This window comes from Ranitomeya variabilis, chromosome 3, assembly GCF_051348905.1.
Source record: "Ranitomeya variabilis isolate aRanVar5 chromosome 3, aRanVar5.hap1, whole genome shotgun sequence".
Taxonomy (NCBI): Eukaryota; Metazoa; Chordata; class Amphibia; order Anura; family Dendrobatidae; genus Ranitomeya; species Ranitomeya variabilis.
This window is the reverse complement of record NC_135234.1, coordinates 193,543,073-193,555,876: the sequence shown is the minus strand read 5'-3', so window position 1 is coordinate 193,555,876 and position 12,804 is coordinate 193,543,073. Positions and strand designations below refer to the sequence as shown.

The window sequence follows — 12,804 nt, the reverse complement described above, 5'->3', positions numbered from 1 at the left end:
CTTTGTTTCAAAATACATATATATATGTATGTATGAATATAAATATTTTAAAATAAAAGCAGATATTTTCTAAAAGAGACAAAAAGTCCTATACAAGAAAATGTATTACCTTTTTATTATTTATCTCTAATTAGGGAGGAAGAAAATAAACAAAAAAACAAAACGAGATATATTTGAATTTTTCTTTTTTTTCTCTTTTTAGCCTTCCCTTCTTTCTCCCTTCTGCTCCTCTTTATCAAACCCCTTCTACCACATCATTTAGCCCATCAGGATATAATGTCCTTAATCGAAGGATCCAAAAGGATTCTTTCCAGTTAAGCATTTGTATTCTGATCCTGTTTCTGTTGATTTCTCAGTAAAGGAGGAAAGGACTGGTCAGGTAAAGGTTTTGCAGGACTTGTCTTTGAAGGAGGGGTTAGATCCTGCTGACAGGTTCCCTTTAAATATTACTTATTGAGCAAATACCAGTTGTGTTTCAGTGTGTTCTTGCTGCATAGACCTTACACGTGGGCTCCTCTTTTTCAGATGTAGAACGCATTGTTCCTGAAATCTCCGAGCCCTTACATCTTATTGAAACAGAAATCAGTGGCTCTGCGCCATCTTCAGGGCCTGAACAACAAATCACCAGAAAAAAGGTAAGGAACACTTTGAAGGCAGCAAACATGAGTATTCAAAGGGTTCTCATCTAAGAAAGAACCTGCATTTTCACATTTATATGATAATTAACCATTAAGAGTGATAGCCCATTGTATTGAGGTAATAGTGCAAAATCTGACAACAGTTCCTCTGCAAGCAAAGAAGACCAAGATATGGTGGGAAAATGTCTCATCTCTGTCATCAGTGACAGTAAATCTGATCCGACTCATAGAACTGAGATTTTTTTTTATGACAAATGAAGAGTTTATTCCGCAATATACAGTCTAATACTAATGGTCCCCCAAAAAACGTCACTTATCTAAGGCTGCTCTCTAAAGGATCTTGTCACATCCAAAAATGCTATTAACATGCAAATAAAAGATTAATCTGCAGTTAAATAGCGTGTAAATTCAGCTTAGCCATCTTACTGCAACTGTGGCTACAGGGAGAAAATTATATTTTATTTTCCCTGCAGCTGCTTGCTTCCAGTCAATGGGGCGGTGCAGGCAGCGGTTAAAGTCGCCTCTGGCTATATAGCATACATGCTGTAATAACTCCTTGGCACTTAGATTGACAGCCTGCGTTGCAGCATATGTGAATCAATCAATGTGCTGGGGAGTGAGTACAGCACACTGCACAGTGAGAGGTGACTACAACCGCTCCCTACAGTTCCCTATCGTCGGGAAGCAAGCATCCACAGGGAGAATATAACTTCATTTGAATTAAATGCTATTTACCTGAACAATAACCCGATATTTGCAGGCAAATTTCCGACATAATAGGTTCCCTTTAATGCTTTAGTGACATACATACATTACCGTTCAAAAGTTTAGGGTCACCCAGACAATTTTGTGTTTTCCATGAAAACTCATACTTTTATTAATCAAATGAGTTGCCAAATGAATTTAAAATCTAGTCCAGACATTGACAAGGTTCGAAAAAAAGAATTTTATTTGAAATAATAATTTTCTCTTTCAAACTTTGGTTTCGTACAAGAATGCTCCCATTGCAGCAATTACAGCATTGCAGACCTTTGGCATTCTAGCACTTAATTTGCTGAGGTAATCTGGAGAAATTTCATCCCATGCTTCCAAAAGCCCCTCCCACAAGTTGGTTTGGCTTGATGGGCACTTTTTGTGTACCGTACGGTCAAGCTGCTCACACAACAGCTCAATGGGGTTGAGATCTGGTGACTGCGCTGCCCACTCCATTATAGGTAGAATACCAGCTGCCTGCTTCTTCCCTAAATAGTTCTTGCATAATTTGGAGGTGTGATTTGGGTCATTGTCTGGTTGTAGGATGAAATTGGCTCCAATCAAGCGCTGTCAACAGGGTATGGCATGGCGTTGCAAAATGGAGTGATAGCCTTCCTTATTCAAAATTCATTTTACCTTGTACAAATCTCCCACTTTACCAGCACCAAAGCAACCCCAGACCATCACATTACCTCCACCATGCTTGACAGATGGCGTCAGGCACTCTTCCAGCATCTTTTCAGTTGTTCTGCGTCTCACAAATGTTCTTCTGTGTGATCCAAACACCTCAAACTTGGATTCGTCTGTCCATAACACTTTTTTCCAATCTTCCTCTGTCCAATGTCTGTGTTCTTTTGCCCATATTAATCTTTTCCTTTTATTAGCCAGTCTCAGATATGGCTTTTTCTTTGCCACTCTGCCCTGAAGGCCAGCATCTCGGAGTCGCCTCTTCACTGTAGACGTTGACACTGGTGTTTTGCGTGTACTATTTAATGAAGCTGCCAGTTGAGGACCTGGGAGGCATTGATTTCTCAAAACTACAAACTCTAATGTACTTGTCTTGTTCCTCAGTTGTGCAGCGGGGCCTCCCACTTCTCTTACTACTCTTGTTAGAGCCTGTTTGTGCTCTCCTCTGAGGGGTGTAGTAAACACCATTGTAGGAAATCTTCAGTTTCTTGGCAATTTCTCGCATGCAATAGCCTTTATTTCTAAGAACAAGAATAGACTGTCGAATTTCACATGACAATTCTTTTTTTCTGGCCATTTTGAGAGTTTAATCGAACCAACAAATTTAATGCTCCAGATTCTCAACTAGCTCAAAGGAAGGCCAGGTTTATAGGTTCTCTAATCAGCCAAACTGTTTTCAGCTGTGCTAACATACTTGCACAAGGGTTTTCAAGGGTATTCTAACCATCCATTAGCCTTCTTACACAGTTAGCAAACACAAAGTACCATAAGAACACTGGAGTGATGGTTGTTGGAAATGGGCCTCAATACAGTTATGAAGATATTGCATTACAAACCAGACGTTTGCAGCTAGAACAGTCATTTACCACATTAACAATGTCTAGAGTGTATTTCTGAATCATTTAATGTTAGCTTCACTGGAAAAAAAACTGTGCTTTTCTTTCAAAAATAAGGACATTTCTAAGTGACCCTAAACTTTTGAACGGTAGTGTATGTCATATAGTTACGTCATATGCCAGCTACCTGATTTTGATGCGGGCTCAGGAACTGACCTTGCATCTTTCCTGGAAGAAGAACTGTGATATGCAGCCATAAACTCCCTCTAACAGCTGCATGTAGAGCAGAGCTCCACCCTCTACTGTTAACCTGTTAAATGCCTCTGTCAATCACTACCAACGACATTTACAGCATGTTAATCTATACGCCTGTTGGCACAGTGACACGATCGTGGGGCAGCGATGAGTTGCCATGATGGTTGAGGATCTGCTGAAGACCCCTGTGGCTGTCAGGACGTTGCAGTTATAAACGACAGTTTCTGGTTGGTTTTCTTAGGAGACCCTGATTTTTCCTATTTGTAGCAATATTTTGGTATTGCTGTATATAGCACAAGCAATCAGATGATTGGAGGTTCAAGTCTCCTAAGGACTTTTTCCTTTTTAAAATTATGACAAAAAAATTATATATATATATATATATATATATATATATATATATATATATACGGTATATATATATATATATATGTGTCTGTGTGTGTGTGTTCGAGTTAACCCATATTTCCCCAATTTAAAATAAATAAACAATAATAAAAAATATATGTGGTATCATTACATCAGTAAAAGTTCAATCTATCAAAATATTGAATGAATAAACCTGATCTGTAAATGGTGTATTAAGAAAATAAATCTAAACAGCAGAATTTCAGCACTGCAAGAAAATGCAATAAAGAGATGCTGTGTTTCCTTAACTTGCTGATAAATCTATGAGAAGATAGACATGAGCTAAAATGTTGTCAAATTTCTGTCCAAAGTCAAACCAGTAAAATGTTTAGTCTGTACAATAAAGCTACTGTGTAAAAAGAAAACCCTCTAACTTTTTTTCTGATACCCAACAAATATTGGAAGCATTTTGTATTATTCATAAAATCTATTTGCTTTGCTTATTACCAGGGTGTTGAAGTCATTGATGCAAACTCCCCCTCTAAACCTATAGACTATCTTTGTTTGCATCTGGATCATTAGTTACATAGAAATTTATTTTTAAATAAACAAAATATATTATATTTTTTATTATTTTTTTCACCCGCATAATGAAATTTATAACCAATGACAACAAAACATCCAAGTTCTGACAAATATAGTTACAGACTTGACTCGTTATGCAAAAAATGGTTGGTGTCTATAAAGAGGATTATATAACCATTTTTCATTTTCATGTTATTCATTATTATTTTTTGGGTCAATTTACAGAGTCTGAAAATATTGAGAAACATGAAAAAAAGTAAGTTTGAATTGAAATTACAAAAGTAGTAAAGTAATTTTATTTCTGTACAATATTCAGAACGTGGTTTTACAATGACGCTCTATGACAGGGGTCCACGTTCTGGGGATCGGAGAAGGTCCAAGCCACCAAACTCTGTCTGGTTGTTAGGGACTTACTGCCAAACCACCAGTCTCAGAATACTCAGGACTTCAGCTTATGGCAAAATTACTACTGAACTGTATAAAAATACAGTCCAGCCCTGAAAAACTATATATTTTCAGAATTTCCTAGGGTTGAGATATATGTAATTGTTGTCAACAAAGGCTTGCTTTTGCATAGAAGTCAATCAGAGACTGGTCTAGATGTTCCCGTTGACAACATCATCTCAACCTTTTTTTATTGGAGCCTCAGGAGCCAGAAGAAAATGATGCATAGGTCTTACAACTATTCAGGTCATCATAACCCAAACCCAAATTTTAAGCTATCTTAGAACAAAATACAATCACGTTCTTAAAATAGAGACTGGAAAACTATTTCTTCTGCTGTCAAACTAAAAGTCTATCAGTCACCAGTTCAATACGGACATGTGCTGTCTGAGTAAAAATAGGGCAGCGCTCCGACCAATGTAACTCAAAAGGTCTGTACAGATAACAGTTTTTTCGCACGGAGGGAAAATGTTAAAAAATCATAGCATTCACAATTTTTTCCAAGTAAGGGATGGCAGCTGCCCATTCAAGTGTATCGATGCACAAAAAAAAATCAGATCTCATACAGATTATTCATATTTCATGTGATTTTTAGACACATTGCAATTATTAACCTAGGAAACTGTATTAGATCATGCACATTTTAAAATGTTGACGTATAAAAATGGATGTCACATGGATGTCACATGCACGTAAAATATGGACACAGATGTTTTTATGATAATTGGACACTTTTTCATACATTCATTTGAACCAAGCCTAAGGTCTCTCTTCTATTTATCCAGTGATTCAGCTATTTTTCCCTCCAGTATGCTACTAAAATTCTACAGAAAATGTGATGTAGGAAGCGATCTCAGAATTTTGTATGGGATCATTCCCATTTATTCAGCACATCAATGATTGTCTTAGAAGTGAACTTTTCAATCCCTATGTCTCATATTTCACCCTTGTAAAATAACACTCATACTCACCTCCAATGCCAGACGCCATTCCAGTGCTGTTGGCACTGGCTCTACTGGGGATGACATGACATTAAAGCGTTGGCTTCACTTTCCCGCATTCAGACACACCACATACGACATGGCTGGAACGACACTCGTACTGGAGGTGAATATAGGTGTTATTTTACAAGAGGGAAGCATAGGGATTGTGAAGTGGTTTTCCAAGCACTGGATAATTTCTTCTATGAGACGAATCCAAAGACACTGGGTGCCGATTCATCAAGACTGTTGTCTGTGATGTTCACACTGGTCTTGATGAGAGGGCATGTTGGAATCAGGCGCTCTTGATTCAGAAGCCTCTTAATGAATCTGGAGCATCTGACAAGTGCCACGCGCCTCCTTACAAATCTCGACTGCAGTGACATTTCTGGCATAGGGAAGACCACAGCTTGTCATGAGTTAGGGCATCTGATGCAGTTTGACAATTATGAAAGTCGAGGCATGAGAAACGTGACCCTGATGATCAGATAAATGGAAACCCAGCCTAAGGGCTCATTCACATGTCAGTTTTTTTAGTGTGCAAGGGCTACCCAAGTTTTTTTACGGATAACACTTATCCCCATAATAGTGAAAGTGGCCATGTTCGTGATTTTTCATAGATCAAGAAAAATCACGGAGACGTGTCTGATATTAATCTGAGCAGTGGATCAAACTCTACAATGCAAGCCTGTAATGGTTCTTGAAAAAAAAATCGGACGGCACTCAGAAGCCCTCTGAGGGTTGTCCGATGTTCACAGACTGTTAGATAGGAGAAGAGGAGAAGATGGAGAAGGTTTTTTTTCACATACGAGAAGCCTAGTTTATATAGAAAAACATCTAAATGAATCTGTTGTAATATAGAAACACAACAAGCATAGTCTGAAAAGGGATTTGTTTAAACATTCTGTTCCTATAATGGAAAGCAGACATACTTTCACATAAGTGTAGTTTACTGAGACTGAAGTTGTGTTTATACATGAAAGAACATTCCGGACAAAGCAGCTAAATACACATGAAATGCCTGTTGATATGTAATGTAGTTTTCTATGGCTAGTAATAATACTTGATAAGCTGCTCTTGAAGATCGTTTATAACTCTGTAGGATGGAAATAAAAATGTTTTTTTTCTTTTAATAGATGTTTGCAGTTTGGCAAAAACAGAATCTTCCTCTTCTCAATCCAGTAGTCCTCTCTCATTTTTGCATTTTGGTAATTTTTATTACTTATTTTTATGGTGCAGCATGAAGACATAGAAATATATATAGCATTAAATATTATCAAATACTAAGGCGACGTACACATGTTCAGTATTTGGTCAGTATTTTACCTCAGTATTTGTAAGACAAAACCAGGAGTGGAACAATCAGAGGAAAAGTATAATAGAAACATATGCACCACTTCTGTATTTATCACCCACTCCTGGTTTTGGATTACAAACGCTGAGATAAGGAGCATTGCGGCTTTAAGTTTCCTCATCTCGACATGCTTAACATGCCACTCTCCGCAAGGAGAAACGATACTTCTTGGATCCCGGTCAGACGCCTCTCACTCAGCCAAACCAGATCTCCACTTTGCATTGACGAGGGGCAGTACCCCGAAACACAGTGTCTGCAAATTGAGATTCTGGTTTGGCTGTTATCCTAAGTCATGTGATAAGGCTCGTTAAAGGGTTGACATTGACTGTAAGGATTGCTACTTCTAATAGGTGGCACTAGAGTTCTAGTCCTCTTCCTCTCTGAAGAGACAATTTGCATATTTCCCAGAGGAGCATTGCTGCTTTAAGTCTCCTCATCTCGACATGCTTAACATGCCACTCTCCGCAAGGAGAAACGATACTTCTTGGATCCCGGTCAGACGCCTCTCACTCAGCCAAACCAGATCTCCATTTTGCATTGACGAGGGGCAGTACCCCGAAACATAGTGTCTGCAAATTGAGATTCTGGTTTGGCTGTTATCCTAAGTCATGTGACAAGGCTCGTTAAAGGGTTGACATTGACTGTTAGGATTGCTACTTCTAATAGGTGGCACTAGAGTTCTAGTCCTCTTCCTCTCTGAAGAGACAATTTGCATATTTCCCAGAGGAGCATTGCTGCTTTAAGTCTCCTCACCTCGACATGCTTAAAATGTCACCCTCCGCAAGGAGAAACGATCATTCTTGAAACACTGAGGTAAAAAACTCACCAAATGCTCAATGTGTGAATGCGGGCTTACTGTTAGTGGCTACAATTCTGTAAATCACTAAAATTAGAGCAATTAAGAAAAAAGACGGGCTGAAATTTTCCAATGTGATACAAATGAAAAATGGAAAAGTCAATTAGTTCATGGCAAAATATCATCCTCTTCTTACTGCAAATTTGAATCAACTAATCTGAGGGGTAAATGTTACAACTAATGTTATCCTAAAGGGGTATTACTGTACCACTCACTTCTACATTGGAGGCGAGCAGAGCCAATTACATACCTGTCAGGACGAGTGTACGATTGGCAAGTATCAAGAGCTTGTTCTATTCTAATCAACACGTTCATGATGCCTGCTGATCGTGTACGGGTCCCAATAGGTATGTGGCATTGTAATGTCATCAGCATTGCTAACTTCCAAAGCAGACATCCTTTTAAGACACACGTAGATTCACCTGTAAAGCATCTAGATCTTTGTTTAAGCTAGAGCTTCCCAGAATTGTAAAGGGGTTGTCCAGCCCTAGGATTCAAGTCGGCAGTCATTCTGTATGACTGCAGGCTTGTGAATCCTCACATGGCACGCAATGCGCATTGTAAGGATTCTTCGGCGCTGGGAGTGGAGGGCACTTGACTGCAAGTATGTGATTTGCATATATATAGCTACGTGCAGACTATATATAATAGTCTATATATAAAATAATCTTTATTTTTTTATATAGCGCTAACATATTCTAGATGGACACATCTAGTTGGAATGTGGCTGAAAGAATGCAAATCGCATATTTGCGGTCACATGACTGTAGGTACCAGAGAATATTGCCACGCGCAGTGCGCAATATGAGGATTCACAAGTCTGCAGTCACATAAACTGGTACCTCAAAGCCAAACAACCTATATAATTAAACTAGACTTCCCTAACTTACCAGTATAAAAAACAATCTAAAAGCATTACTAACAGCATGTCATTATCTTACATGTAATTACACAATGCAATTAAAATGTGTTTTGCAAACTGGCAGTGTTCTTGGCATAGTTTGGCGAAGATCATAATTCAAGCAAAATGAATAAACCATCTCAATAAGCTCCTATAGGGTCCAGCGTCTGGAACTCATGGCTGTTATTCCTATTCTAGCAGTGCGGAAGGCAAGTAGAAGATGATAGGAAAGAACAGGCTTTAACTGTCTGCGCCTGTGGAATATATACTCAGAGCAAGGTGGTCAAGCATGATTTCTTGCTACTAAAATATTAATGGCTGATTCTTTACACTGCAGATCGGCTACTTTATTAGCAAATGATAGCTTAACCTTCTTGTAAAGCCTCATTCAGACTTCAGTAATTTTTCTAGTAAGCAAAAAAGGATGATTTTTACCAGAAATTTGGATCAGATTTTCATCAGAGTTTGGTCAGTGTATCAGCTTTTACCATCAGTAGTTCATCAGTGATTATTTTCATATGCCCAACATAAAATTGCAGATCTTCTCCTGACATTGAAGTGTTAATAAAGAACAACACCTGGACACAATACCTCTGCTGTCCCTAAGGATCACGAACGCATAGAACTTGATTTTGATCAGTTAATTAAATAAAAATTGGAAATGTCCCCATTTTTTTTTAGAGGATTATTTACAAAAAAACATGGACATGTGAACAGCCACATAGACTTTAATGGGAACTTTGGAAAACACAGAGCAGGATCATGAAAAAAACGGACATTTGAATGACGTCTTCAGCCTCATTCATACATCCATGTGTCACGATCCGAATATGGGCCGTGATGCATGGAATGGCTGCAGGTGTCCTGACCTACACTTCACAGTCTCATATCTGCCTATTAAGTATACGGTATATACCTGTCGAGTACAGGTCAAGAGTATCAAGGTCAATCCATGCATTGTGTTATGTAGACATCTGAAATTGGCCATAGTGTGAGGACCCTGAACACAAATCCCTGTACCTCACCTACCTGAACCTGCGTGAGAATGGCACAAAATTTGGAGGATATTGGACTTAGTTTGTGTCAAATAAATCCTCCCATAATTATTGCATTCTAACACTACTCTTGACTATTTTCAGGTTTTGGGAATCGATTTGCAAAGCCAAAGGGGCCTAGAAAACCGCCAGCAACTTGGAACATATAAAGACTACCTACACATTTTCCTAATAATATCTAAGAATCTAAATATTTAGAAATAAACATATTATGCTATTATTCTATTTATTATAGCAATTATTTATACATCTGCTACATTGTTTCGGACATCTCACTCTATCTGTGAGAACTATTCTATGCCAAGGTGACACGCATATTAAATGTTGGTTTTTACATGACAAATTGGTTGAGAATTTTATGCTATTGGGTATTTAGGCTGAGATATCCGAGTACCTTTTACCCATGGAAGTGCGTTATATGGACAAAGATACGGTATGTGAATGAACCGCTATGCTGTTGTCATCAGAACTTAACTTTTTAATGCATTTATAAAAAACAGAAAATGGAAAATGATCCACAACAATGTAAACTAGTAGGAAAGTGAGTAAAAAAGGAAAAGAACTGTTTGACTCAATAGGACATGAAACCACGATAAAGGGAACCAGGACGGCTGCTCCTTGTTGCCTGACCCTCGGACAGCATGAATCAGGAGTTGGCTGTGTAGGGCTGGGTGATGGGTCCGCGACACCAGTTCCGTGACCCAAAACAATTTGTGATTATTTTAGTGCTATGTTTTTCTGTAAAACAACAATTCACATACAAGCTGCAGTCACATGTGACTTGTTTTGCAGTCTATGCAAGTGAGTTACATGCAACTTTTGACCATGTGCTGTAGGACACAATGCCATACCATAGGAAATCATTAGTCGAGAGGTTGTAATGCAACTCCGCAATTTTAATGTTACATGATATGTCACCATGTAGGACTAGTATAACTGCAGTCATTTTTTTTACTATATAACACATACTTTAAAAAGCAATCCGGACCATGTAAAATGGACAATTAGAGACAGGTCCTTAGCAGTTTTTCACCACCTCGTCCACCTAGATTGACAATTCTTACATAGGGAAGAGACCTGTCAGTTCAGCTGAAGAGGAAAAGAGAAGCCACAGAAGACCTGTCTATTGGACCAGTCAATGGAGTCGCATCATCCTCAGACAGACAGCTTGAATCAGGTTCACTTTAAATGTTTACAGTATATATATATAATCCACAGTGAACAGTAAAATGCTTTGAACAGAAAAGGAGCATCTAATCTGCTCATAAGAAAGATGCTTTCCCATAGGGCGGCACCAATAGACCTGCACAGAGTAAAAATCGTAGCACATTCCAAAAATTATTATATTATAATCTCACATTTTTAATAAAAGTTGTAGAGTTGGAAATATAGAAAAGACACATGCAAGAAATGCATAAAAGCAGTTTTGCAGACCAAATTTCGGTTACAGCTCTATATTTATTGGTTGCCATTAAACAGTGGTCTGAACTCAAATTAAAAGTCATTCTAAATCCCCTTCTATTTAGTGCAATATTCGTAACTATTTTTTAATATACTTCCATTAAAAACTCCCTATCCTTCCTTAAAAGGAATCTGTCACCTCAATTTGGCCCTATAAACTGCGGTCACCACTATCAGGGGCTTATCTACAGCATTCTGTAATGCAGTAGATAAGCCCCCAATGTAACCTGAAAGATAAGAAAAACAAGTTACGATTATACTCACCCGGGGGGCGGTCCAGTGCGGTCCGGTCCGATTGGCGTCACAGGTCTGGGTCCGGCACCTCCCATCTTCATGCGATGCGTCCTCTTCCTTGCTTCTGTCGCGTCTCCTGCGCAGGAGTAATTCTCTGCCCTGTTGAGGGCAGAGCAAAGTACTGCAGTGTGCAGGCGCCTGGAAAGGTCAGAGAGGTCCGGCGCCTGCGCACTGCAGTACTTTATGCTGCCCTCAACAGGGCAAATCAGTATGCCTGCGCAGGAGCCACAACAGAAGCAAGAAGGATGACGTCATCGTACTGTATGAACATTGGAGGCGCCGGACCAGGACCTACGACGCCCATAGGACCGGGACCGCACCGGACCGCCCCTGGGTGAGTATAATCTAACTTGTTTTTCTTATCTTTCAGGATACATCGGGGGATTATGTACAGCATTACAGACTGCTGTAGATAAGCCCCTGATGGTGGTGACGGCAGTTTATAGGGCCAAAATGAGGTGAGATTCCCTTTAACTACCCTATCTAATTGCTTTTCTACTTTCTTTTCCCTACATTCTGTTTGATTATGCTTCATTTGAGAATACCAGTGCATGCTGGGATACTGAAACGAAGCGTCATCAGGTGGCAGAGGTTGCGGTCACTGTTGCAGCCCCTCGCTGAACCAAAGCATCATCAGTGATACACATTTCAAGGCATTTCAAGGACTGGGCTAGTCCATTCCTGCTGTGCACCGTGCAATATGCACAATCACAGTGTGTGAACCAGCAACAGAACTGTCTCCGCAGGTGACATCACTGGTCTCTGCACAAATAACTAACAATAAAGTTATACTCTGTAACACTATAGCATGCAAATATGAATTATATGAAATTGAAATTGCATTTAGATTAAAATGAAGATACTTTGCACATAAATTGGACAATTCATGTCTGCCCAGTAGCCAGATACAAGGCAATCCTCTTTGCTGGGAACCTATCTCTCCCGGGCTGAATAGCCTACAATTATATGGGTAGGTAGGATCATGATGTGATTAAAGGCACCATAGACTGACCATTGCTTCCAAACAGAAAACAGGTGTGAACAGGTGCAAGCTAAAAGTAGCCAGCTCCATATATAGCTAACAAATAAAGTTGCACTCTGTAATACTATAGTATGAAAACACATATTATAAAATATGACATTTGAATTGCATTACCGCTCTAGAAAATAGACTAAAATAAAGATACTTAGCACATAAATTAGCCAATTCATGTTTGTCCAGCAGCCACAACAAGGCAATTCTCTTTGCTGGGAACCTAACCTAATAACCTATTTGTTGGTTATATATGGATGTGGCTACTTTAAGTGTGCACCTGTTCACACTCATTTTCCGTTTGAAAGTGATGGAGCCGGCAGC

At 39.0% G+C, this 12,804-nt stretch overlaps 1 protein-coding gene across 4 annotated transcripts in view; it reads left to right on the top strand.

The window, feature by feature from the left end:
• PTPN22 (protein tyrosine phosphatase non-receptor type 22) overlaps window positions 1-10,125 on the top strand; it is a 170,250-nt gene extending 160,125 nt beyond the window's left edge. For 3 of the 4 annotated variants that reach the window (XM_077294938.1, XM_077294936.1, XM_077294937.1), the window contains 3 exons: window positions 526-635; window positions 6,663-6,734; window positions 9,777-10,125. In XM_077294938.1, the coding sequence (XP_077151053.1) occupies window positions 526-635; window positions 6,663-6,734; window positions 9,777-9,890 (296 nt within the window). In that variant the 3' untranslated portion in view covers window positions 9,891-10,125. Of the gene's footprint in view, window positions 1-525; window positions 636-4,327; window positions 4,359-6,662; window positions 6,735-9,776 lie in introns of all 4 variants that reach the window. The other variant, XM_077294939.1, reaches the window with a different exon arrangement.
• Window positions 10,126-12,804: the final 2,679 nt, after the last annotated feature.